At 35.3% G+C, this 26,042-nt stretch overlaps 1 protein-coding gene across 5 annotated transcripts in view; it reads right to left on the reverse strand.

The window, feature by feature from the left end:
• CACNA2D3 (calcium voltage-gated channel auxiliary subunit alpha2delta 3) overlaps positions 1–26,042 on the reverse strand; it is a 468,514-nt gene that overhangs the window by 29,021 nt on the left and 413,451 nt on the right. For 3 of the 5 annotated variants that reach the window (XR_005827594.1, XM_040592380.1, XM_040592379.1), the window contains 4 exons: positions 19,126–19,187; positions 18,138–18,182; positions 11,978–12,040; positions 8,630–8,700 (listed from right to left, as the gene is read on the reverse strand). Coding sequence is in view for 2 of the 5 variants with exons in the window: in XM_040592380.1 (XP_040448314.1) it covers positions 8,630–8,700; positions 11,978–12,040; positions 18,138–18,182; positions 19,126–19,187 (241 nt within the window). In the remaining 3 variants the exon portion in view is untranslated. Of the gene's footprint in view, positions 1–976; positions 1,023–8,629; positions 8,701–11,977; positions 12,041–18,137; positions 18,183–19,125; positions 19,188–26,042 lie in introns of all 5 variants that reach the window. The other 2 variants (XR_005827596.1, XR_005827595.1) reach the window with 1 other exon arrangement.

Consider the following 26,042-nt stretch of genomic DNA (forward strand, 5'->3'; position numbering starts at 1 on the left):
GTGGAATTTCAATGTAACCACAGCACAGGTAATTGAAGCAGGATGGGTTTACTTTTGCTTCTTAAGAAAAAATAAATTTCAAAAGAAAATATTCTATGTCAGGTACCTGCTGTAATCAACATATGCTAGAAGCCTCCTCAGATGCATAGTAAATGGGGAAATTTCTTTCTGCTTGTGATTTTATTCATCATTGATACACTTCAGAGATCTAAATGTAAAATCCAGAACTCAGAGATAGTATATGGAGTTGTGATTATTTCTCTAAATCTGTCTGTCCATAGAACAATTAATTAACTATATCCATTCACATAAACAGCATTTAACATCTATAGCAGATGTAAAGAATCTTTAGTTTGTAAGTTGCAACAAGTAAAAATATAAAAGTCACTAGTATTATTTGAACATATCCATTTGCCTTTTGCATCATCAGAAGGACAAAGGAACACAATTAGACATCGATGGTTTATAGATGTATGAGATGGGACTTCAACATTTTGCAATGTGTGCCTTGCTTCTAAGAGAAGAGGAAAGGAGAGCACACAAATCCGGCTACGGAAAGGATGTCCCAGAAGCTGCCAAAAACAGGTCATGAAATGCATTCAGCATCACCATGAGGCATTCTGCGCTGCATGCCATGAAACGCTGCAAGCTGTACCAATAAAATGTTGTAATCCATTGTTGTAGAAACGGTATATAATTTTTCTGATCTAATTTTGTGACAGCAACCATCACTAAAAGCTTCTTTATCATGCCTATATTTTCTTTTTGGCTTACAGGCAAAATATCTAGTATATTGGATCTCGCAGCTTCAACTAAACATTTAGTACATGGTCATAGTGCTTACATTATTACTTTTGACTTATATTCGGACTAGGAATGGCTAGGAAGCCATTGTTTTGTGGACTGGCAGAGAGAGGCACATGGTAGACAAACGCATAACTAGAGACCTAAACATGGGTGTAAGTTGAACACTGACCATATCTGGCAGAATCACGCCCACAGCCAGATCCGCGCACACAGATCTGCCAAGACAAACAGAGCAGTACATGGTGTAAGCTGTGCTGCCTGTGTGGCATGCAGTAATACACCACTTTCCCTAGCTTTTTTCTTTTCTTTTCTTTTTTTCCCCCTTTAACCATGGTCAGAATCCAGCCCCTGTAAGACAAGCTCTACAGCTCAGCCTTTCCAGTTTTGGTCGGCTGGATTATCTTATTCCTCTAGATCCAAGGACTGTGTTGCGTGTTAACTTGGATCTCCTAGTGATGGTGGCAAGTGGCAAGCAATAAATGTACAGAGAAGGGCAATTTATGATGTTAATGTGCTCTCTGCAGAGTAGTTAAGGAATGCTGTATGGATCAAATGGTCCCATCCCTCATTCAATACCTAGCGTTACAAGGAGAACAGCATTCAGTTTTGTCTTCATTCCTTGTAAATTGTTTTCCAATATAAGTCTGGTGATCGTTTGGTGTTTGAAAGTGCAATCAGTTTCTCAACCTTCAATTTCATACAGCAGAACTGCTTGGTCAATCTGTGGACTTCATTATTCTGCTAAGTGTTAATCAAACACTATTATAATGTGCCATGTGAAATATCTGTTATAATTTGAACTTCACTTTAAATATTTGAAAAAGCCTTTACCCCCTTCAATATTTGCAATTGTATTACATTTCTTATGTAATTATGACATTGTAATAGATGTGATAGTTTCTTTAAATGCTCAGAGAAAAAGTCACTAAAAGACTAAAATATGTATTCACACAAATCATCAGAAATATAATTAATATTGGACCCCAACCTGTCAGATTATATTTTTTGTAGATTATTTTATTGTATGGTAGGGAGATCTAAGATTGTACTGTGAGCAAGAGGAACAAAAAAGGTAAAATTTATGTAGTTATGAAAAAAATCTGTTCATTTTAACAGGGGAAAAATACTAAATGTTAGAGTGATGGCAGAAGGGAAGAGTTGTAATAAACAGCCTCAAAATCATTGTGGAATACTGCAAAATTGTTGTTTGGAAATGCTTGAATATCATCTGTAGATGATCTTATAATAGGTTTAGGTTTAGTAAGTGTATTTGAAGGTGTTTCCAGTGTGAAGATTCTGGTTCAGAAACAAATTAGAAAACAGATAATCTATGGGAATTGAATACTACAAAGGAGAAAATCCTTAGAAAGGGACAAGGCAGACAGATTTCTTAGCAGAAGCCTGGAACGAGTTTCATTTTTTTGAGCAACGTATTCCCATGCCAATAACTTTCAAAGTGGGCAGGTTCAACCTATCTGAATGTTTCAAAAGCTGATTCAAACACCACTACAGGATGTGCAAAATACAATGGTGAAAGCATTATCGCAAAATGATCTTAAAAGACCTGATTCTTCTGCACTAAAAACAAATAGGAATTTTGCAATACACTTCCAAGATCAGTGGATGAAGCCCATAACCATGTTGAAACCTGAACACTGCAACATATTGAATCAATTCCCGATTCTCTGTCACTATGAATGGTATTAAAGCTTAGTATAAATGGGTTCCAAGGCATTCACAAATTCAAATCCAGTTTTGTTTTGGTTTGGTTTTATTCTTGTAAATGTAACAGGAAGGTAAAAGCCTTCCAGCCCTATTCTTTATAGAAGCTACTACAGTATTTGTAGTCAAAACAGTGGCCTAAGACACTGCAGTGCTTCCAAGTTCAGGTGTCATTTCCAGAATGTTATTTTATTGCTGATGTCTTCCTGAGATTTTAGAAAATAAGCTTCCTTCTCACTCAGACAGACTTAACTCAGTGTTGCAGAAAGAAAAGCTTCCAGATTACCCTTTCTGAAGTGATTGTATTTCAATTTTAAATAACTCTGCAGCTAACTGTATCCTGTCCCAATGACTATAGTGAAAATACCTTTCTGCTTCCCACAGTCTCATTTTAAGTCCATCTAGATATCCAAGTCCATGCTATATATTACAGCATCTCACAGGAGCACTTTTGCTCTTGCTATAGACAACATGCTTGAGACTTTCTGACATCACCATGCTGTTAACTGCCTATATTTCCACACCTGGTCACTGAAGTCTACAGAGCAATAGTTTTCAATTTCAGTCATAAGGCAAAAATGGACTATGTGCCCTAACTAATCGTTAACTAACAAAAAATAACTTGCCAAAACCTAAATGTGCACCTCCATTGTATATAACTTCAGGGGCCAAGAACCTTTTCAATATCAATTTCCTGATACAGTAAATCCCAGTCTTGTACTTTGCAACGTACTTACAATTGAGTACGAATCTGGTTCAAGAAAATTCAGCTTCTAAGACCTACCAGCAGCACAAGCTATATCAACAGCTGTACTCTATTGCTCTCGGCTAGATTGTCAGCACATCTATAGATTTCTACTTGGTAGTGTAAAATACCATCACTGACAATTAACAGCTGAAAGATCTTCAATGCATAAAATGTCAAATGTTTTGTCACCAGTTCAAGGTTTGAGGGTTTTCGTATAGTATGTAGGAATAACAAGGTTCTTACCATGGAAGTAAATGTCAAGTCCATAGAAAAAAAGGAAGAAGTGCTCCAATGCGCCAAGCAAAGGAACCCATAATACAGGAAGTCCTAATTATTGACACTATGCTTTACTCAGTAGTCTATGTAAAAAGTGATGGTGACTACAGCTCACTCATGGTGGAAAGATGTTCATCAACTCAGACTCAAAATAGGCAGTCCGTCTGGCGTTCTTGCAAAAAAGGGGAAGGAGGGACAGTGTTGAATGGTATGAAGAGTAAAGTAGTTTCTAAAGTCTAGAGAAGGTCCTTGTGGGGAGGTAGCAGGACACTGTAAGAAATCCTGTGCTGTTGCTGCTCTGGCTCTCCCACCTTCATTGACAGACAGATTATTAGTGTCCAGAAGCTGTCAGACTAATACCTTTCACCACCAAGAAAATCAATGAAAAGCGTAAAAATAAATTACAGCATTTTGACAAAACAAACCTGTCATCACATATCTTTGCCTTTATTGTTCAGCTATTCCCCATTGCCAAGGTGCTCCAAAACATAACCTGTAAAAAAACCTACAACTCAAACTGATTTCCAGCATACAGAATGACAACCCTTTTACAGAGCACACATGCCTGCGTTTCTCTTTAAGTGGGTAAAATGATTCCCATATACTAATACACTGTATTAAATCAGTGGTAATATTTACAGAGATATAACCTGTAACAATGCCCAAACTCAGTTTTAAGACATTAATTTTAGATGTCATATGGACACAATATGAGCAGAAAACATACCACACAGCAGTGTGGGAGTTTCAGAGCACAGGTACCAGATGCACAATGCACATCTGGTAAATGCAAAAAAAAAAAAAAAAAAAAAATTCAGAACAGAGCTCTTCTTGTTGGTAATGACAAGAAGGAAGTGACAGATATTATTTGGTTCTTTTGTACCTACTTGTAAACCTGTATTAGACATTCTACCTTTCTGACAGCTATTTCATTGATGAAAATGGAATGTCATTCTTCAGGGAAGTACAATTACATATTATTCATTTAGAAATTGAAGATTAAGGGTGCAGGCCTCATGCAGGCTCTGCAGTGCACATGACAGCTAATATAGAAGATAATTATTGGATATAGTGTGTTCATTTTCCTACCTTGAATGTCTTTTGCCTGACCATACCAAAAAAAAAAAAAAAAAAAAAAAAAAAAGTCTATTGATCTACCTGACTATTTTTTGTGGTATTTATGCCATAAACATAAGGTACATTTTTAGCTTACTATTGCTAAATAAATTGTTGCTAAAGATAGGGAAAATTTATAATATAAGAACTACTACATTACAGAATGACTACATCACAGTTGCATTTGTCCAACACCAAACCCACTAATTCCAATTTGAAATGTTCCTTCAGACTATCAATGATTTTAACCAACGTATACATCTACATTCAGAAACATTGCCAAATTAACAGAAGATGAAGATCGATGACTCTAAAAATCCACACGAAAAGAAACACAAACTTTAGATATATGTCCATTTAACACCTTCATCAAAAATTTAAGAATATCTTATTAAAATGAATGCTTAAATAAGAAAGAGTGGTCTAAATTAAACAGAAAAATATCCTTTGTTTGGAGGCTGTGTTGCCTCAGTGGAAATTTCCATCCTGTTGGTGAGCAACTACTTACTGTTTTTGTGATTTGGCTTTAGGAATGTTCTGCTCTTTGCAAGTAGCTTAGTAAAGAGTTCTGATTTTTTTTATAATCTTATAACCTGGAGGCAAAATACTTGGTCATTTTTGCTTATAAAGCAAATCAATACAGAGAGCTGAAAGTCTGCCTTTATGTGCATGCGTGTGGAGAACACAGGTGAAGGATGTGGACTGTCCCGTGCTGTAAGGACACAGGCAGTATGCATTCCTCACTAAGAAGCCCAGGAGTAAATATAAAGGAACCAAGCAAGAAAACCTGAGAAGCAAAAGAAGCTTTCAAGGCAACAAGAACTTAAAAGTCTTAGCATCTGTGAAAGCTGGAATTCAGAGATGCACCGTTTCAGCCATATAGCCTGACAACATAATGAAATACCAAAGCATACATTCTTCTTCAGAGGCTAAGAGGATGCCTGGTGCAAACAGAACTGTTAAGAGGAAATTATGATGCTTCCATATTTGTCTTATAGAATTGCTTAGTTTGCTTCTACTGGAAAGGATGAAAGTGTTTTGAAGTCAAGAAATACTTAGTTTTCTCTACAGATTTATTAAGTTCATTTCTTTGGGGATCTCATTGCTCTTATAGCCTTTAATTTTTCTGATGTTAATACGGGTTTTTTTTTTTTTAGATTTTCATGTTTTGAGCAGCTGAATCTATTTTTTCACTGTTTTTATGTAAACAAAGTGCTGAGGAAACTATAAAGAAACGTTTTTCTAACCTATGTGAAGCAGATACTTTTCCATAAGCACATCATAATTTATTTAATAATAAATTTAAATTATATTTAAATTATTTAACTGTGTGCAATATTCAAGGTATAAGATAAACATAATTTTGCTAAATGAAATCATAGAACATGTCACGTTGCTGCGGAGGCACTGATATAATTTTTCTCCCTAAATATAAAACCCATAAACTAAGAAAATATACATACATACATATGTACACATTATTCAAAAGAAGTACTGAGCTTAAAGAAATTGAGGAGGGAAGGAGGTATTTAAGTTCGCTTTAAAAAATAAACAACGAACACAAAAATTGAATTTCATCCTGCTGCAGGTTGAAAAGAAATATAGTCAGCAGCAAACAACCGGCTTTTGTTGAACACTTCCAGCTCAATCCTCAAAAGAACTTCTATATCGCTCCAAATTAGTGGTAGTTGAGAGAACGCACAAAGGGTTATTTCATTCCTTTTGTGGACGGAAAGCCTGAAAGCTGGCATGAATCAGTGAGGTGGTAGCACATATCTGCAATGCCACACAGATTATTGGTGTAAAGGGAAGGACTCCCATCCCCATGGTTACTGGTGTTAGTAAAGTCTTCTGTAGTGAAGATCAGGCACTCTAGAACCTTCTATTCTAAACTAAATGAAAAAGCAGCAAGACCAGATCAAGTGGGGCAAAGTGACACCATTCAACTGCTGGACAGTAGATGTCATATAAGAAAAAAATTGCAAGAAAGAATGGCTCTGGGTATTATCAGAACGAAATGCTAAGGAACAGACTTTGCTTTCTGATTTTGCCTCCATAGTAAGAGCAGCAATGACAACTATAATGCATGTAGTATCTATATTGCTGTGTTTTCAAGGAAAATGGTGTGGTAACAGATTTTGCCACTGCATCAGTTCAGCGTGTTTTTGTTTGGTTTTTTGTTGTTTTTTTTTTTTTTTTTTCTTTTCTTCTTCTCCCACATAAAATAAGTGTTGGGAAAGCAAAACACAACCCCACACAAAGAAATTAGTGTCTTTTTAATAGACTAACTATTTTTCATAAGACCCAGCAAAGATTTCTTCTTCGTATCACTGGAATAATTTATTTTAAAGGCCTCATCTAGCACAGCTCGAAGACAATTTGTTGGTTTGGAGGTTTTTGGGGTTTTGTTTGTTTGTTTTTGTTGCTGCACAGAGCTATCTGCTGTACAGCAGAAAAAGAGGTGGTTTATTTAGTACAATTACACCACTTTGATTCTTGCCCATTTTTGACTGATTGGCAATGGCCAGTTTATTCTGTTTAAATAGTTGGCTCATTGTGTTTACATTTTCTTTAGCATGGAGATCAGTTGCACTGAGCTAGTGGCTCCATTATCTGTAACTTGGAGCTTAAGATCAGCAAAATCTCAGGCCAATGATCCACGCCAAATTGGCACCTGCCACAGTTCATGTGGAATACTCAAGCCATGTAGACTTTGTTTTCTCAGTGGTGGTGCCTACTGCCATCAATTGTTCAACGGACATTCTGTTTGAAATGCTTTGCTAGGCAGGACAAAACAAATTGGGACAAATTAAAGCATTATCCCTTGATTTTGACTGTATGTTTTTGTTTGCATTAAATAAAATGCTTCATCTCTTGTGTAAACAGATCTTTTCATCGTAGAACCCAGTCTATAAATATGTATTACTTCACTTCCTTTTACAACATATGTTAAGAATGTAGTGCTAAACACAAAAACATTGCCACCCTCAAAAACTATGATTTGGGATAATTCAGTGAGTGCTAGATATTTCCATTTCAGGTCAGTCATTTACTGGGAGTGGTGTTCAGCTATAATGCTCAGAGGCGGCACGGAAAGCTTTCTGGTTTTAAGAGAGCTGGTTTACCAAGGAAGCACAGAAACCATCTGCTTTGAGAGCCTCTGTGTACACCCTCACATGTAATAACTAAATTCAGTGTTTGATGGGATCAGTGATGTGTCTTCTTTTTATACTAGAAACACACAGGAAAATAAAGAGAAAAGTATAATATGGTCAGCACTTCCCTCATGCTGTATGAGGACAAAGGAGTAAGGAACAGTTCTTAGACCATATAAAAGCCATGAAGACTCCAGTGCTGAGTTACAAGTTAAAGGAGAAAGTTCTTTATTATTTCCCCAGGATGCATAATTTATTGCAAAGGACATCACAAAAAATCACTCTTAGTTTTTATTGTCATCGTGACAGTAAGACCAGGTCAATAGTCACAACAATGTTCAAAGGTGATTTAGCATGTGAATGGAAATGAATGACTGGCAGAACACTCTTTCCCTTTAACAGCAGGGCATTTTGCACTGCCTAGTTTGAGCGATCTCCAACTTTTAACAGGTTCAAATGTTTAACATTGATTGCGTCAATGATTTGCTCTAGAGCCATTTAAACCCACTCAGTAGTAGATATGTCCCAATCCCCTTTCCATTTGAGCACAGCAGGAACAGGAGGCACACAGTTTTTAGCATTGTAGTCAAATAAACTGTTCTTTTAACAAGAAACTCACTGTAGGCTGTCTCCAATGCTCTTCACATTCAAAGTGTACGGCATTAGATCGTACAGAAAGAGATATAGATGAGGATCCAGCCACACTGCCAGCCTCGGCCTTCTTTTATACGACTTTGGGTTTGTTTTATTTCATTTTGTTGCTACAACATTTTTGTAAGAGACAGAAAGTTGAGTTAATTCTTACCTCTTGAAGGAGCCCATTGTTAGCAACTTGTTCATCACAGCCCCTTCAACCTCCCCAAAAAAGTAACCAGTCTGTAAAAGGGAAAATGCAAGAAATTACCAGAAGCATAGATAAATGCAATACAACATTGGATGCAATTTGAAGTGGCATAATTCTAGGATCTGACAAGAGCGGCTTTGACAGTTACATAGATAGGTTTTCAGGACTACTGGCTACATAAAAAATGAAGAGGACTTCACAGTCATGGCAAGTTATAGGGATTACATTTTTACCCCAAGCAGATGTGAGAGTTTAAATATATTGAGGTACATTATATAACATCTAATATCAGAAATAAAAGCCATCCGAACCGAAAGCTTGTAAAGAAAACACACTAATCTGATCACAAACCCTTGTGATTAAAATGTTACTCAAAAAAGATATAAACAGGTTGTGAGAGGATTTCATAAACAGTCATTAAAGAGCATTGTTTATAATTCCTGCATGACCTGTTTAAGGAGCTGGAACAGTACATTTCATCAATCCTATAAATTTTAACCCCATTCAGTCATTTCATACTTAAAACCACTCAGCCTGATGAATTACTCATTTTGTCCTTGTTCACTAGATGTGGACTAATAAAAATAAATCTCTGTTGAGAAAACAAACATTCATATTATGAATTTGGTACGTAATGTGGAAGTGACTCTATAATTCGCAGCCATTCAGATGACAGTGGAAAATCTTGCATGCACAGCATTTTTCTAGTTTCGGAAGACATTTTTTATTTTAGAGCCTCAACTCCCAGAAGGATTGGGTATGTTCTCTGCATTGTTTGAAGGGAGAAATCCCAAAATTTATGGGGGGGAAAGGGCACTACACTCTCAAATTGCATGGATTCCATAGGTTTTGTATGAACTAAACCCCAATTCCATTACATGGAACTTAGCTGACCTCAAGTATGCACCTGGGAGTTTGCAGGCAGAAAAGTTACAGCCCAAGCTAAAAAAAAAAAAGGCATTCCTCCACCTAAAAAGCAAGTATTGCCGTGCTTGCGGGGGTGGGGAGGTGTGTGTGTGTGTGTTGGATTTTTTATTTTTTATTTTTTTTTTACTCAGGGGAAACTTGCAACATTTTCCAAAACATGCGGGTGTGTAAAGCCTCCTCAAAACAGAAGGAACATTTGTAGCCTGCGTGACTAAAAAGACTAGCTTCAATAGTCCTTAGCTGACTGATGAAGAAAGATTATCCCAACTATTGGAGAGGCAGTCAGTGTCAAAAAGCCCAAACCATAAATGACTAGTATAAACTTAGATAGTAATACACCTCATTTATCAAGTTGTGCTTCGGTTATAAAGACATTTCAGTGACAGTTCCCTCCACAAAAGCTCCATTTGTAAATGCTAGTTCTCCCCCCAAAGCAGTAACACCCAGATTATCATTATTTTTTAATACATTAGGATTTAATTGCAATTCAGATGAAGAATTACACTGTCCCTGAAGAAGATTCTTAGCACAGTTCAGGCTGGCTTTGGAAGGTGCGTAGAAAAACAGTGCTGAAGCAACCCCAAGCAGGCAATTGATAACACGTCATCCCACTTCCTTACCCCTTCTCTATCCAGAATAAATATAGTGTATACATACATCAACAGTATATGTTTAATTGTATGTGTAATTATAATAATTTTACTATAGCGTTATGAAAACATAGAAGACAACTTTACTGTCCATTTTAGTCTTAGATCCATCATAACCAAAAAACTAGCCTAATTCTGGTCCAAAAGTTGTCCACACTATATTCTTCAGGGGAATATGTCATGGCTAGTATCAGGTAACCTACCAAAGGAAAAATCTCTTCCTAAACATGTTTATTAGCTATATGATAGTTGGCTACAGCCAATCAGTTACACAAGTCACAATTAAGTACCTATGAATAATAACAATAACAATGGGGGGAAAATGAGACAAAAATGTTTTAAATTTATCAAGATTATTCTATTAATAAGTGTTTTCCTTAGGTCATTACTCAACTAAATAGAAAATACAGATTTGATACATAGATACAAGGGGAAAATCCCAAACAGCTGCTTGTAACATAACGCAGTTCATATTTAAGCAACATTACATTTTTATTCATGTTATTTTTGGGGTACCTCCTCTATTCAGAACATGCTTGACATTCTAAAAGGATGGAAGCAATACATTTAATGAAGTAAAACAACAACAATCAATTGCAGTGCTCAGTGTTGCATGTAAGAAGACATATCACGAAGAATGACTATTGCATGACAGTACAGCATGCTTAACTGTTAATGCTCTAGTAAACACTGGAAAGATAACAGTTTCAGAAAAGGTGTTTCTTCCTTGTTTATTACGTGATAGTAGACTTTTCAAAGTCTTAACCAAAATGAAGAAAGGGAGAGAGGGATCATGAAGAAACATGCAATTTTGCTCTATGCAAAGGTGGAAAATATCTGTGTCTTTTTACTTTTGGAAGTGCCAGACTTCAGGTTGCAATAATCCAAGTTTTTAATTTAAAAGCAAAATGCTCAGTTTGGCTTCTTTTTTGCCATTTGCTTCAAGATTTTATCTCTTCTCCAGTCACTCCTCCAAGTCACCAAGACCTCTTTCCAATAGCTACTTCTCAGTAACCAACCTAGTCATAACATATAATTCACCCGAGGGCTAAGTAAGAGTAGATATTCCTATCCACATAAAAGAAATTCAACTTCAGACAATTCTGGCATAAATTGGGCATCATCCTGGCAGTTTTCTGGCAAAAGTTAATGAGATTGGTGATGGTTCCTTCACAAGGTTTCCAGGATTGAGCAATTACACATTCATTTTTCAATAATTTTACATGGAAACAAAGGAAATTAATATATTGAACGGTCTTCTCATTAATCATGATTCTTGTCTCTGGTGTGATGCTGACTGCCTAGTTTTAATCCTTCATGACTGTATCCACTTCAGAAAACAAACTCCTCAACTAACAGCTCAGTAAAATTTCATTATCTCAAGTTTGAATGTAAAAGCTCTCTGTCCCCAGTGTCCTCCCTCTCTCCTCATCCTTTCATCATGACAAAAATGCAACAGAGAACTTTTTTTTGTTGTTGTTGGGATAAAAACATCTTATGGAAGACAATTCTGTAACAAAAAAAGCCTTTTAAGAGAACATTTATAAGCTTGAGAGCAGACCCTGCCCCAATGGGAGGTAGAAACGAAGCTCCTGTCAGAAACAATTTACATTCTTTGTTTAATTTAATGTTACTAATTCCTTAACATTTTAAGATAGTGGCCTATTTAGAAACCAGGTAATTTTATATCAATGAATTACATGAGAAGATTGAATAAAAATCTTTCACTTACTTGTCTATAGTCTTCAGACACTAAAATAAATCCATTGTTATCTATTAGGTAACAGTTTATTGCCTGAAAAATAATAAAAAAACAATTTTAATTTTTTATTTTAGGATACAGCAATAAGTGAATTACTTTAATTCCAAGTGACTTCTAAATGGGTGAATTCTTCAGGTTGCTATAATGGTACATAACTTCTAAGTGAATGTAGTCTCAACTTATAGGATGTTATCTGATTTAATTTTTATGCGTTTCCTTCATGCAAAACAAAACAAAGAGGTGTACAGAAAGGGAGGATATAAGATAATTATAAACATACGTAAAAAGGACAAGGTCAGTTCTTTTATAATCCATTATTAAAAGTTTTCCTTTTAAGTAAGTTTGCAAAGGCATAGAACTTTGTTGCTCCTGATGGCTTCTCCTGTGTTTGGAAAAAACCATCAGCCCAATATCATTACCCTAATGATGTATTAATGAAAACACAGTGTCAGCCTGGAGGACCAACAGGGGACCAGGTAATATTTTTTAATTTGTTCATTGGGGGATGGGACCAGAAACTTCTGTAAGAGGCCCCACAGGTCTCCTAAAGCTTTTCAAATTGTGTTTTTAATTGGGAACTGGATTTAGAGGTAGGACTGTTAGCTTTTCATAGGTCAGCTGTATGAACTGTATAAAACAAGGTAAACCCAAATCAGTGCTTCCCTCCGTATATGCATGCGCTATTTTAACCTCAAGTGAATTACTTGCTACAGGCAAAGTTTTAATTACGGTGCTTCAGAGTTTAAACATAAGGTTCAACTCAAACCTTGATACAACTCAGCTTCTCTTCAGTATTGCCAAATACCTACCACAGCGTTAGATCTTTAATGTGGTTCTATTGTTGGTCTAAATCAGCATTTTGTCATTGTTTCTTGAATTTTCTGTGAAGTTTGTGTAAAAAAAAAAAAAAAAAAAAAAAAAAAAAAGGAGGATGTCTTCCAATACAGGAATCATGGCTTTGCTTTTAATTCAAAACCTTTCCTGCTGCAAATTAACTACACAGACGTGACAAAATATACTTTACACTCTGTAGATCCAGCAAAATCTGCTGTTTCAGAGAGGAAAGCAGTTCCAGGCAGTAGCAGTTGTGCAAGACACTGTGAAAATGCAGTCTGACTCTTCAAGAGATGCTTAGGTGTGTCTGATTCTCATTCTGGCCACTTAGTACTGTTCTGTGGGGCTGAAGGAGAGATTTGCAGTAATGCTGCCTTGAAGTTTAGTTTTTAAAAAAGCAAAAGAAACCCAACTCAGGGAAAAGTATGGAATGGATGTCACTCCCAAACAGATTCATTCTAATAGGGGAACCTAAGCTACAGATACCACCAGTGACAGAAAATTTGTCAAAAATTCGAAATAACTCATTTCCAACCTTTGATCTGCTAGAAAGCCACAAATTGGCAAATGTAATGTGAAAAGCTGATGATGCTGGCAAAGAATCGAGTGGAACTAATGTATTCAGAAGAGGCAGCTACTTAACCTCAATGGTGTGTGAAGGGTGGAATTTCAGAAGCAGACTGTAACACCAGAACACTGCTCTCCCCAAAGTCAATCATAAACCTCCCACTAACTTCATTAGAAGAGGAGCTAAATCAACAAAAAGCTCATTTGAGGATACACATTTGCAGTCCTCATGCATGAAGATTAATGTAAAAATATTGCTTTAGAAAAAATATTCCTCCACAACATAAAAAAAAATAAGTAAAAGTAGTTATGCTGGATGAGTGTAGACTTAATTTCGTATGTTATGGATTACACACAGTTGGGAAAATAGCCTTGATTCATGAATTAGTGGCCATGTCTCAAATCTCTAAGCCATAGTTATTTACTAGCATTGTTCAGAATTGTAAAAGATACTAAATTTTCTGCATTATTATAGGAAACAGGCAAAACACGCTAAGTGGCATTGATCTTTTTGGAGGACTGTGAAGATAAGAGGGTTTCTTATCTTATAAAAGGTTTCTAAAGGGTTAAATCCATTTTAGAAACATTAACAATGGAAAAAATATTCATTCAGGACCATACATACACCTGCTTGCCAGCAAGATAAATAACTTTCAATATTAAGCATTACATTAAAGAAATAGTTTGCAACTTAAATTTAGCACAGACAAAGGAGACAGGGTGCATCTACTTGTCTGATACATTAGCACATCTCAAGCAGAAGGTTTCAGATACAAGATTAACAGATGGGATACTAGCATTTCAACAGACTGAAATTTCAGAGCTGTATGAAAGAGGTTTAATTCACAATGTTTCTCAGGTATTGGAAGTGAACTATACACAGGTTTGCCCAAAGGTTCAAGTTCCGTGAACTTCAGATTTCAAGGGGAACATTCCATAGGTGGAGAGTCCCTGAGCTTGTAAAATAGAGTAGGCATGAAGTCCAGAATAAACACAGCAAGAATGTTGACTGAGGTCTGAGAACACATTTGAATTACAGTAACTTTGATCAAGTTCAAGTCCTCTCTGTGTTTTTCACAGCTCCAATATACAATAACAGTAACGGAATGTAATATGGGTTAAGAAACCAAAGTGAAAAAGAAAGAAAACAACATTAAAATACAATGTGAGACATCAGGAAAACAAGAAGAAACGAGCAAATTCACAGCTTAAAAAAAAAAAAACAAAAGGAATAAACCCTCTTAATTAATTGGATCTTTGTATTTTAGACTCATCACACAAACTTATCAGCTAATTCTCTGTAAGACTACTGTGCCACTCTATTTGCATTAATACCTTAGTACTTCCTTTTAAATGCTTTAATTTATACCATAACTGTTCAGCAGGTATTTTCTTGCCATTGATAAAAGACAGCTGTGAAAGTTAACAGACTCAACAGAGGAGATACGATATTTGATTGAGTTCTATCAACAGTACATTTGGTCACTAAAAAAAAAAAGTTTGGACTCTAAATCAAGGTTCACACTATTACTGAATTTCTTCATATGCATACATGGCTTCTGCTGGGTCAAGTGAAAGTACCCAAAAACACTTTAAACTTCGTGTGCTATTTTTGCTTATGGATGTAATAGTGAAAGAAGTTCTGCACAAATATTTAGCAAAATACGTGACTATTCTTATTAACTACCAATGTAATAGAAAAGAAAGGAGCAGATTATTTCTGGCTGTAACCTCTTGGAATCTTTGTCAGTGTACATGCTTCTTAGCAAGGACAGAACAAAAACATTCTTGCATTAACAATAATATGTTTGTTTTGATGAAGTAGTTGGGTACTTTGCAGTAGAAGCATGTTTTACACAAGAAATTATGTAATATTGCTATTCTATCGCAAAGGCTATCGCAAATGAAGGAAGTTATCTCTGCCCAGTTTTTAATCCCAGAAGTGTGGTGGTTTAGGCTAAACAAGGAGGAGATTTTACACAGCACTCTAACTTTACTCCGACTGCCTGCAGTTGTATTTCTCAAGCTGGTGAGCTATGACTGGAAACCCATTGATAAAAATATTTAAAGCTGCTGGAAACAAGTCAAGGTAAAGCTTGCACTGTAAGCCTATAGCAAGGTACAGTAAAGCAAGGCCACAAAACAGGTAATTAACAGTTCTACAGACCTTTTTCAATATATGTCTGATCACTCTTAGGAGAACAAGTCAATAAACATGAGCTCACCTTAAAATTGGTTAACTATGCAAATGACAGCCTGGAATTTGGGCTAAGTAAGGACTTTAACCCACATCTGTGTGGAATCTGCTTTGTTTTTCATTACTTCATATTTGGAAAAAGTTTACTTAATGATTAAAATGATACAAGCTTTAAATGGAAGAGTCTGTAAGCTGTTATAGCTAGAAATGCAGAAGATACCTTGACTCATATGGTCCATTTCATTGCCAAAGACGGCATGATCATCAAACCTTTGTGTTTTGGCTTACTGCAAATTTTATTTTCTATTATTTATTGCTACCTCTATCATCCAACTGTTAGATCTCAGGGTCCCAGTAGATGAATTATAGTTTGTTTTAAGTTTTGCTGATTTGGTGTGCTGAAGAAGTTAAATGTTCCACTCAGAACTGCTGATGTTTTAAGTTGTGCCTTTCTCCCTGGAACGGTTTTTGTGATCTGAATCTCATATTAATCAGACACATCTTTTAAAGAATGCTAAAACTGCACCTATCTCCTGGACTCACTTTTCAATAAAACACATCCCAATGTCACAGTATATGAGGTTGCGAAGTAGCATCCTAGAAGTGATATTGCTAGGGTTGTTGATGTACCTCTTAAACTTTTTATAAATTGATTTTCACAAAATTAACAAACCCCCTAAAATAGTCTTTTTTGCTTTAAATAACTAAATATACAATACAATAATGACACATGTTAGAAAGCACTTCTCAAACACATGAACTTTTTTTTTGCCATGGTTATTTAAAGTTTTGAATTGCCTATCCTCAGGAAAGCCCAACTCTACTAACTTTCGTGACAGGAGACATCAAGTAGTACTTTGTGTAGTCATTCTGGTACAATTTTTTTATGTCCTGAACAAACTTAGTGCTGCACAACACAGAGCACACTCCAAATGAATTAATTATTGAATAGGCAGGAATACAATCAGGGTAGCAGTTCAGGTGGTGGAAGGTGTGGACATTTCACTGCAGATACAGTGACAGATAACACAGGACAAGCAGCACCTCTGTGATAAGACCTGGGAGTCTGTTTCAAATGCTGGGACAGTCAGAAAGAGACCTGAAAGGTGAGACTATAAGAAATATAGGAAGAAACAGCAGAGAAAGAGAAAAATAAAGACTTTTGGAATATCACAAATAATACAAGTAGTTTCCTGTTACAAATATTAGCAACACAAACTTGTGAGAACTTGAAGATATTCAGAAGAAAAGGCTTCACAGAAGAGAGATGAGAAGGAATTGTTTAAACACAAGAGATTGCAGTGGTGGGAGTAACTGCTCAGTTTTCCATGATTTGCTGTGAGTCCCATTTATTCTTTATTGAAAAGTATGTCAAAACTAATGCCGTGCTGACTGCTGACTCTTGGCCATACAGACAGCAGCTTTCCTGAAAACAACTAAGCATGTATAAAAAACCTGAATAAAACTGTATAAAAACTTTATAACTATATGTAAAAAAAAAAAAGTTGTCTTTCTTTAAAATAGATTGCAAAAACATTACATTAGCATGAATTATGTACGAGCATACAAACACACTCGTGTCTTTTATGTAAGTTTTGCAATAGTTCTTTTTGCAGCTGTACGAAAAGTACCATACAAACACAGCCTGTGGTTTTTATTTTCAGATGATGAATTCGCATTTTATCATACTTAAATTCATATAGCTTGTTCAAGCACAGTTTATCAGGTGATTCAGATCTCCTCACACCATTCACTCAGTTTAGAGATTACACATCGACGTTATCAGTAATTGCTTTGTTCTCCTCCAAATTACTAACTATACATGATACAATATCTCAAACACAATTTTAATTTTCTAGAATCTTGCATGTTTAATTCCTTCCCATATATCAATACAGTCTGTGCTCTATTAACCACTTTATAATTCATTTAACCTGCAATACATTGGTTGCTTAACCAAAACATCATACGGTATGATGTCAACTGCTTTCCAAACATATATGCATACAATATTAAAAATCTAACAATTTTTTCTAACAAAATTTTTATCTAAGAAATTAAACTACATAAAAAGCTATTCAGTTACTTCATTAAGCTAAACTAAGGTTACTACTTTTTTTTTTTTTTTTTTTTTTTTTTTTTTTTTCTGAAGTGCCATCAATATATTAGTCCTGCACAGATTCAGCTCTGGATTCATGTGTAAATATACTGTAAACATAAAAAAATAGCTTCTAAGATGAACAATAAAATAGTAAAAAAATGCCTTAAAACAGCTTCAAATTATTTGCAAAACTGGATTCACAAAGCACACGTTACTACAACACATATTTGAAGTCAACCTTGTAATTAAATGGATGTTTGTAAGCAATCATAAAAAAAGTCTCACTATCTAAATGGTATAATATTTACAAGGTGATTCCAAATTACACCAGGACCTTATAAAGTACAATGAGATGTTCAAACTAAATTCATCAACTCTATGTTCTACTGCAGTAGAGGTATAAATGGAAAAAATACCTGTTAAATACTTACTTCATCATCACAACTTATAGCACATCGGCCATCGAGAGATGCACACTAGAGATGATATCAAAAATCAATAAAATACTTTAATTTCTCATGTGATTATTACAAGACAGGACATTTTAAAAACCCATATGAGCACAATTGTAAAGAAGTTGATATTGATAACATTTTTATCTGACAGCAATTGTTCTTAAAATGACCAGAGAAGTTTAAAACCTTTTCACCAGTTCTGTTCTGCTCCTGTCTGCAGAGAAAGGGTGCACTTACACTCTAACAATTTCAACTGTTTTAAACCCCATCTCCCCCTCCATGTGTCAGAAGTTCAGAGACCATTCACAGACAAGACTACATGATTTTCCAACAGGGTTGGGGTAGGACCTGCATTTTAGCACTTATTTTCTGAAACAGTATAGTTCTATAGATCTATTTTCAAAATATGGATGGCATCGCCTAATATGTAGCAAGATAATTATCCTCTTCGGTGAGTAGAAAATCTATATCCTGACATTTTAGGTATAGTTTGTTAAAGACTACAAATACCAACCATGATTCAGTAATCCAGTTTAGCCAGTTAACCTATGCAAAACTTCAGTTGCTCAATGTTAGTAGATAGATCCTAAGCAAGCTGCAAGGCCTAATTCTGCTGTCACTGAAAACAAATAAATATCACAATTTTTTTTAGTGTATCTAATTTTTCTGAGGGAGAAAATCATCATGACAGGCCAACAAATTAACTCCTTATGTATAGGGGCCTAAAATTAATAACCTTTCTACCTGTTTCCATGAATATAGGAATAAGCAACAGGTTTTGACCACTGAATTGGCTTTTTTGTAATAATGAATTGAAATGTAAATCAGAAGAACTAGCCACTATATATTTCAAATATGTTCTTTCTTTTCAATAGTTTTGTCTGCAACAAAAAAATTGCAGATCATCATCTGCACAGTTAGAAAGTGAATTCAATGACACAAAAAATGGCAATTTAAAATATACCTGTCTGCTTGCAGTCCAAAATTTCCGCTGGAAAAAATCAAGTTTCATCTGGATACCTACAGCTGGGAAAGACATAAATAACAAACAAACCAAAAACCAGTGTGTTTTATCTCTTCACAGTAATTATTATAAATTAATCAGAAGGAAAAACAGTCTTACAATAAAAAGAGAAAGTAAGCCCTAAAAAAAATAATAACCCACAACTACTTGAACTGAAGAAAGCACACAGTCATATTTTAAACCATTTACATTTTGGTTAAACATGAAGACATTGCTAATATAATGTGAAGAATGCACCAGACAAACATCATTCAAACTACACATGTCCCCATAATTAACATAAAAGAACCACAAACTGAACACATTTATGTTCACATCTACCTCAAATTTATATTTTGCTTATACCAGTTTAACAGCTGTAGGAATACACACTATGTGTTTTGTGCTGAAATACCTGAAGATGTGTTGAAACACCATGAAAATGTTGGTTAACATTTCGAGTGATCATTTGTTTTTCAATCCCTTAACCCATAAATAATCAGTGGAACATAAGAAGCCTATTTCAAACATTAAAATCTTCTTTAAAAAACGAATTTAAGAGCATTATGTGCAATTATGTCAAATGAAAGTACATGACAAACATAACTGGTTTTCATTTTTTTTTTAAAGTATACTAATAATAATATGTAATTTTTTTAATTGTGATTCAAGACACTACTGGTGTAAGTTATATATTTCTCATAACCTCAGATGAGATTATGTTTGTCAGCAAACCTTTCTTCCAGCCTGGTCTGATGTTCCTTTCAGACCCATAGCTACACCGTTTCTGTTCAGCAGCAAGGTAATACACTGCTGTTTGCTTAAGCTCCCAAGGCAGTTGATTTTTCTGGTTTCACCTGCCTAAACTAAAGGAATGATAACGTATCTGTCTACCTGTGCTGAAAATTTCTGAACTAGCTTCCTTTTATTTAAAATATATAATGAAGAATATGGCAGGAAGATAGGGACAGAGGGGCTAAAGACATCTGCTTTGGTTGTTCTTACCAGCTGTTGCTGCATCCCTGGACCATATCTGTTATGCTGCCACTCACTCACAGCACACCTTGTGCCAGGCTTCTCTGCAAAGGTGTTTCAGTGCTGTCCCTGTACCAAGTGATACTCTAGTTGCTTGATACAGTTTATCAATGGGTTCTAGTTCCATGCCCTACAGCTCCTTCCTGTCGGCTTAGAGGATACGTAATTGCTAGGGTAAAAAGAACGAACTCCACCCTAACGACTCATCTACAACCTTACTATACTATTTTCTGCACAAAAGCTAGTTTTTAAAGCCTTGAAAGTCTGAAAAGCTAATTTCTAGCAAATTCATTGCTCCAATGTTTTGCTTAAAAACAAACAAAACTTTTTAAAAAATTAGTTGTTTTGGAAAAGTGAAGAAAAATTAATTTATTCATTCTTCCTCTAGGATCCACAGCAGGGATCATTTAAAAACATATTTACATCTAGATTATTGGTACTTTTGCAAACACACACATGCTGATGTCACGCATATATTTTACTTTGGGTTAACAGGTAGGAAAAAGTAAGTGAAATGAAATCTGTAATGAACTGATACAATGGGATGTGAAATTACATAAGGGATTTTCTTATTAATGCAGGTTATAAATAGATTTCTGCCTTCTGTAACTCATGGATTATTTTTGCTTAAGACAGTAAGTAGACAAATCCAGTTCTCCTTTTGAATAAACTCTAGAGGAGACGCTCTCCAGCTACATTTTATTATCTAGTAATTTATTTTATGGTCAATGAGAAGATGCTGTCTGACAGCTATGCAGCATATGGTTTCTTCATCTGCTGTTTGCCTTTAGGTTCCCTTCTAGCATGCAGGTGATCTGCACGTCCTACCTGCTTTTTCTGAGATGTAAGCAAACCACACACATTTTCAGGAGCTTCCCAGAATAAAATAATTTTGCTTCTGGATGCTATATCAGCATTTGAAATGTCCATCTCATACCACATTTCTCGCAGCCCATTTAAGCATGCAAGAACTAACATAATGCTACTTATATCAGTAAAAGTCTTCTTGATTTCAGCAAGCAAAGTTTGTGCTTGTTTTCTGCATGTAAACATTCCTGTTGAATTCCCTGAATCAAGCCACACACTTGACATCAAGATACACAAATAAGGACTTTGCTGAACCTTGCTTTGACTTTAACAGTCTAAGACTCCAACCTGCAAAGAATATAAACTTTTGCAGACTTCAGATGGAATAAATAGTTTTCTGATCATGGAGGATCAGACTGCTTTTCCAACAGATACAGAATGATCAAGCTTTCTGAGCAATAAAACATGGTATCTAAGGGAAACTTAGATATGGGCAAGAAATTGGTGTCTTTACTCTGCATTGGAAAAATGTAAATCCATAGAACTGTGTTGCGAATCTTTAAATGTTTCTGGGCTCTCAGTTTAAAGGTAACCTGACAGGACTTAATGGAGTTAACCTCACTTCTTAGCTGAGTCAGAGCTGTAATCCAGTAGGCATTTTTCTCTGGGGAACAAAAGAATTAAAATATATAGACCCATGGACCTTCACCTAAATTATTTTATAACAGCATCTTCTGGCTAATCTGTTTTGAATGGCTGAGCTCCTGAAAAAACTGATTTTAAAAACTGTTTAGATTTTTAAAGATGCAGATTTTCAGAAGTGTTTAGACAGAATCGCTATTAATGCCTACTGCTTTACAAGGTTCCGTACCAAGGAGGTTCCTAATCTGTTTAACTATTTCTATAAACCCTCCAAAATGCTTGTCTCCACCTCTCGACTCTCAGGTACCATACAAATTCTGTTCCTTGCTCATTCATAAACACTAATGATTTCAACCACCTGTATTTACTATAGAGTACCTCTCAACAAAAGAATTTTAAAATACACACTAAATATGGGTAAATTTCAGTATTCTTATTTTCTTGCAGAAGATGGTGCATATAGGAAATGAACACCAGAGTTCCCACCAAGATCTCATGTGGAGAGTCACAACAGCAGGGTTTAGAGTAAAACACAGATCTGTGCTCTCCAAAGCCTTGTTCTGTTAGTTACAGATACTACTGCTCTTAACAGGCACAGATGAGTGGACTGTAGTTAGATATTTTTCATTTAAGGTCCTGAGAAGGTTGACCCTTTGGAGCTCACACCCTTACTAGAGACACCGCCACGCAGAGCAGAGAAACTGTTGCCAAAATTGAGATAATTATCAAGTTCATTATGCTGATGACATAAAAGAACAAAGATGTTATCAAACATTAGTGTAAGGTTTAAACCTGTAAGAAACATTTATTAAGCTTTAAAGGATGAAGACAAAGATCTACTCCACTACATTTATGGAAGTCCATCCATTTGTACTTATATATCCAACATATTTAGCATATATCTAAGACCTCTAGTACATCTAAACTACAAAATACCAGTACAGATCAATAACAGTGATGCTAAAATACAAAATATTCCATTACGTGTCAGTAACAAGTCTCTATAATTTAGATATTATTTGATCTGCTGTGTCTGGCAAATTTTAAAATGCCTGGCAAAGCAACTTTTGATTAAACATTTTTTCTTGTAAACTATTAATGAAAGTATAATAAACAACAAGGAACAATTAAAACTCTGTTCCCTCATAATGTAGTTGAATGTATATACAAATTTGGCAGGAGGATGGACTAGACAACCTCAGGAGATCCCTCCCAATCTAAATTGTGTTACGATTCTATGATTTAAGTGTAAATGTTTTGTAGACAAGTGTTAAATATACAGCCTATAATCTTCCTTAAATATGAGCATGTACTGAAGGGTTTCTAGTGTCCAGTATAAATTACTTACCATGGGAGAGAATCTGAAACAGTAACAAGATAATTATGACAAAGCTCATCTGTAAAAGATTCCATGTGCATGTTCTAATGGGTTGCACAACAGAATGGTGTAACACAAAGACAACTGAAATACTGGGGCTAATTTTTATGAAACATAGAGCATCCCTCTTCAGGAAGATGAGAGGAGGCAGGCAGCTACAGGCCTTTTTTTATATAGCATTAGTTCTATTAGTTTTGATGTCTTCTCGGACAGACTGTGAAAGAAATTAAAAGATAGTGAGAAACACTGGGCTTGTTCCCACTTGAGCAGGTTCCCAGGATTTCAGCAGTGGTGTAGTTTGTATAGAAATGGAAGGCCCAGGCATTATCAATTTAGTTGATCTGAATTTTTTTATAAAAGATTCAGTTTATTTCTCTACCTAACTTCTAAAAGGTCTGTATCACTAATTTTTGAGGTATAATACCATTGAAGGAGGTAAAACAGAAATGTGCCTTAAAACAGTCTGCTCTGGCCAAGGTAATACAATGTTATGAGGCAACACTTTAAGCATAATACACAACAGATTACGTATTTCCCTTGTGAAGTATTTCCTCAATTAGAGTGTCGTAATCCTCTTACTTGGTATTAAATAATGAAGTGCTACATGGTGACTGGATGAAATCTATGGTTGGACTTGAGGATCTCAAGGGTCTTTTCAAACCTAAATGGTTCTCTGATATGTACCAACACAGAGTTCCCACAAACGTGGCATGGTGAAAGCAGCAATAGACCTTTTTGTTGAAGAGATGCATCTTAATAAGAGATTCTGATCTCATCATGTTAGTTACTTTACATTTTATTCCTTTGCGCAATTCCAGATAGGAACTTCTCTGTCACTGAATGAGTAACTTCTAAATATTCTATATCGTATGTAATATGTAATAAATGACAATTATGAATGTGTCCTACACTTCAGCTAATAATTATTTGAATGTGTCTCCATTCAGAAGCATTAACAGTGTTAATGTATGGGAAAATAATTTTCTTTTCAACCAGAGGTGATACTAAAGCATTTTTACAGGCTTTTTTTCCCTGAGCTTTTTGAGAACATTGCAACTAGCACAGGATATTACTTGGTTGGGTCATTTAATGCCTTAAGAACTATTCAAATGTACTTCAAAAGGTTTTAGAGCCAACACATTCATCTGAGCAATCCTTAGTCCTCCAGCATTTCAGAACTTCAGAAAGAAATATCTGTGCTCCAAGCTACTTTACATTTAAATGTATGTTTTACAGACTGGCTGTATGTGGGGGAAAAGGGAAACTTCAGAATTACCTCTCACATGTCACCAATTCCTTGCTTAGCCTCCTAGGTATAGCAGCTACCACAGAGGTTAAAGAAGGGGAAAAAAAAGAAAAAAAAAAAAAGGTGTAATTGCACTGAAATTTTTTAAATATTGTTCAGCAAGGTATGCAGATAACATCCAGAATTCTAATTAAAAAACAAAACACAAACAACAAAAACTATAATTGATCCTAACATGATATATACATTTTAAAGTATAAAGTATTCTTTAACATTTGTAGGCTTGGTTCAGTCAAAATGGCCAAGGGATACAAATTACCTTTCTTCAGCCAGGAAAAAATGAGTAAGGATGAGGGGGAAAGGTTTTGTCTTCACTGCTGCCTTTCCTTTGGAATGCCAGCGGGAAGGGCTGGCTGCAGCTAGGGGTATGCAAGAGATCAGCTAACGCGAGCTGATGGAGGGGTATTCAAGCTTTTTCCTCCACGTAACACAAAATGTATCATCATTTCAAATGAACGTTGCAAATCCAATTTATTTTTTTTTCCAACCATATTAACAAATTTACTTTGGTGATTCCCATACATACCTCTAACGCTGCCTATGGAAAACAGTTACTAATTCCCTGAGATTTCTTTCCTTTGTCTAGTGAAGTGGCTGCTATTCTGTAGTGCATATCCTATGAAATAACAGATGGTTGAGAATTACAAATTTAAATTCTTGGCTCAGTGATAATTATTGTTAAATAAGTACTTTCCTGATGTATTGATTTCATGGCTAAGGGTAATGTTTCACAAATTTACTGGGATGTTTTCAGGATAGTAGTACTGGGAAATGCTCAACGCTACAGAGCTCAGGGCTGCTTATTATCAAGGAAACACGAAGGAAAACAAATAATTACTCAGAATAGATCAGGACTGCTTGTATTCATTGCAAGATCTCCATGATTAAGCAAATGGACAGAAAGATAAGTAAAGGCTTCCCCAACAAATCACTTCTGTGCGCAGAATTACAAGAGCTCTTAGTCTCTAAGTAAAAAGAATAATCTCTTATTTAAAATAAGAGAGGAAAATAGATTAGGCTGATTTATTTCAGGCAAGAGAGGAGCTGAATCTCCCTATAAACTTGGCAGAGGGATTTCAAATACATAATTAAGGAAAAAGTAGTAAAAGCTAAAGGGTTTTCCATTCTGCGAAATATCTATAGAATGTTACACTATATAAAAGCACTAGATCACCAAGGTTAGAAAAATATTTTAAGGTCTCCATTCCTTTTTCCCACAGAACACAGTATGGACTAAGATTCTTTCTTTTACATAAAAGATGGTCAACATTTTGAGAACATTTGGGCCTCTTAGTTCTGATGGAGTTATCTTAAATGAGGTTTAACTTGGCTTCCAAGCAAGAAATCTTAGAAACAGATCTGCAGCAGATTTTTTTTTTAATCTATATCGCCTTTGTGTATTAAGCTAAGGCTCCTTAAGATTCCCTTCTTTATGCCTACTCATATTACCTCTTATTACTATCTTTTAAAATATCTAATAACTAGACGTGAAATATTCCAGAACACTTTTAACCTCTTTTTAAAAGTTGATTGCACTTCTTTTGTTTATACTCTAAATCTTTTTCAGTTCAAAATGTTTTTAGCTCAGCCAAAGAATGAGACATTATTACACCCCAACACATAATATTGAGAAATAAACACCATGTCAAAAAGTACCTTTAGTAGAGATTAATGGAAGACTCCTACCACCAAAGATGATGCCATTAAAAA

The sequence above is a fragment of the Falco naumanni genome, chromosome 4 (genome assembly GCF_017639655.2).
Source record: "Falco naumanni isolate bFalNau1 chromosome 4, bFalNau1.pat, whole genome shotgun sequence".
Classification (NCBI taxonomy): Eukaryota; Metazoa; Chordata; class Aves; order Falconiformes; family Falconidae; genus Falco; species Falco naumanni.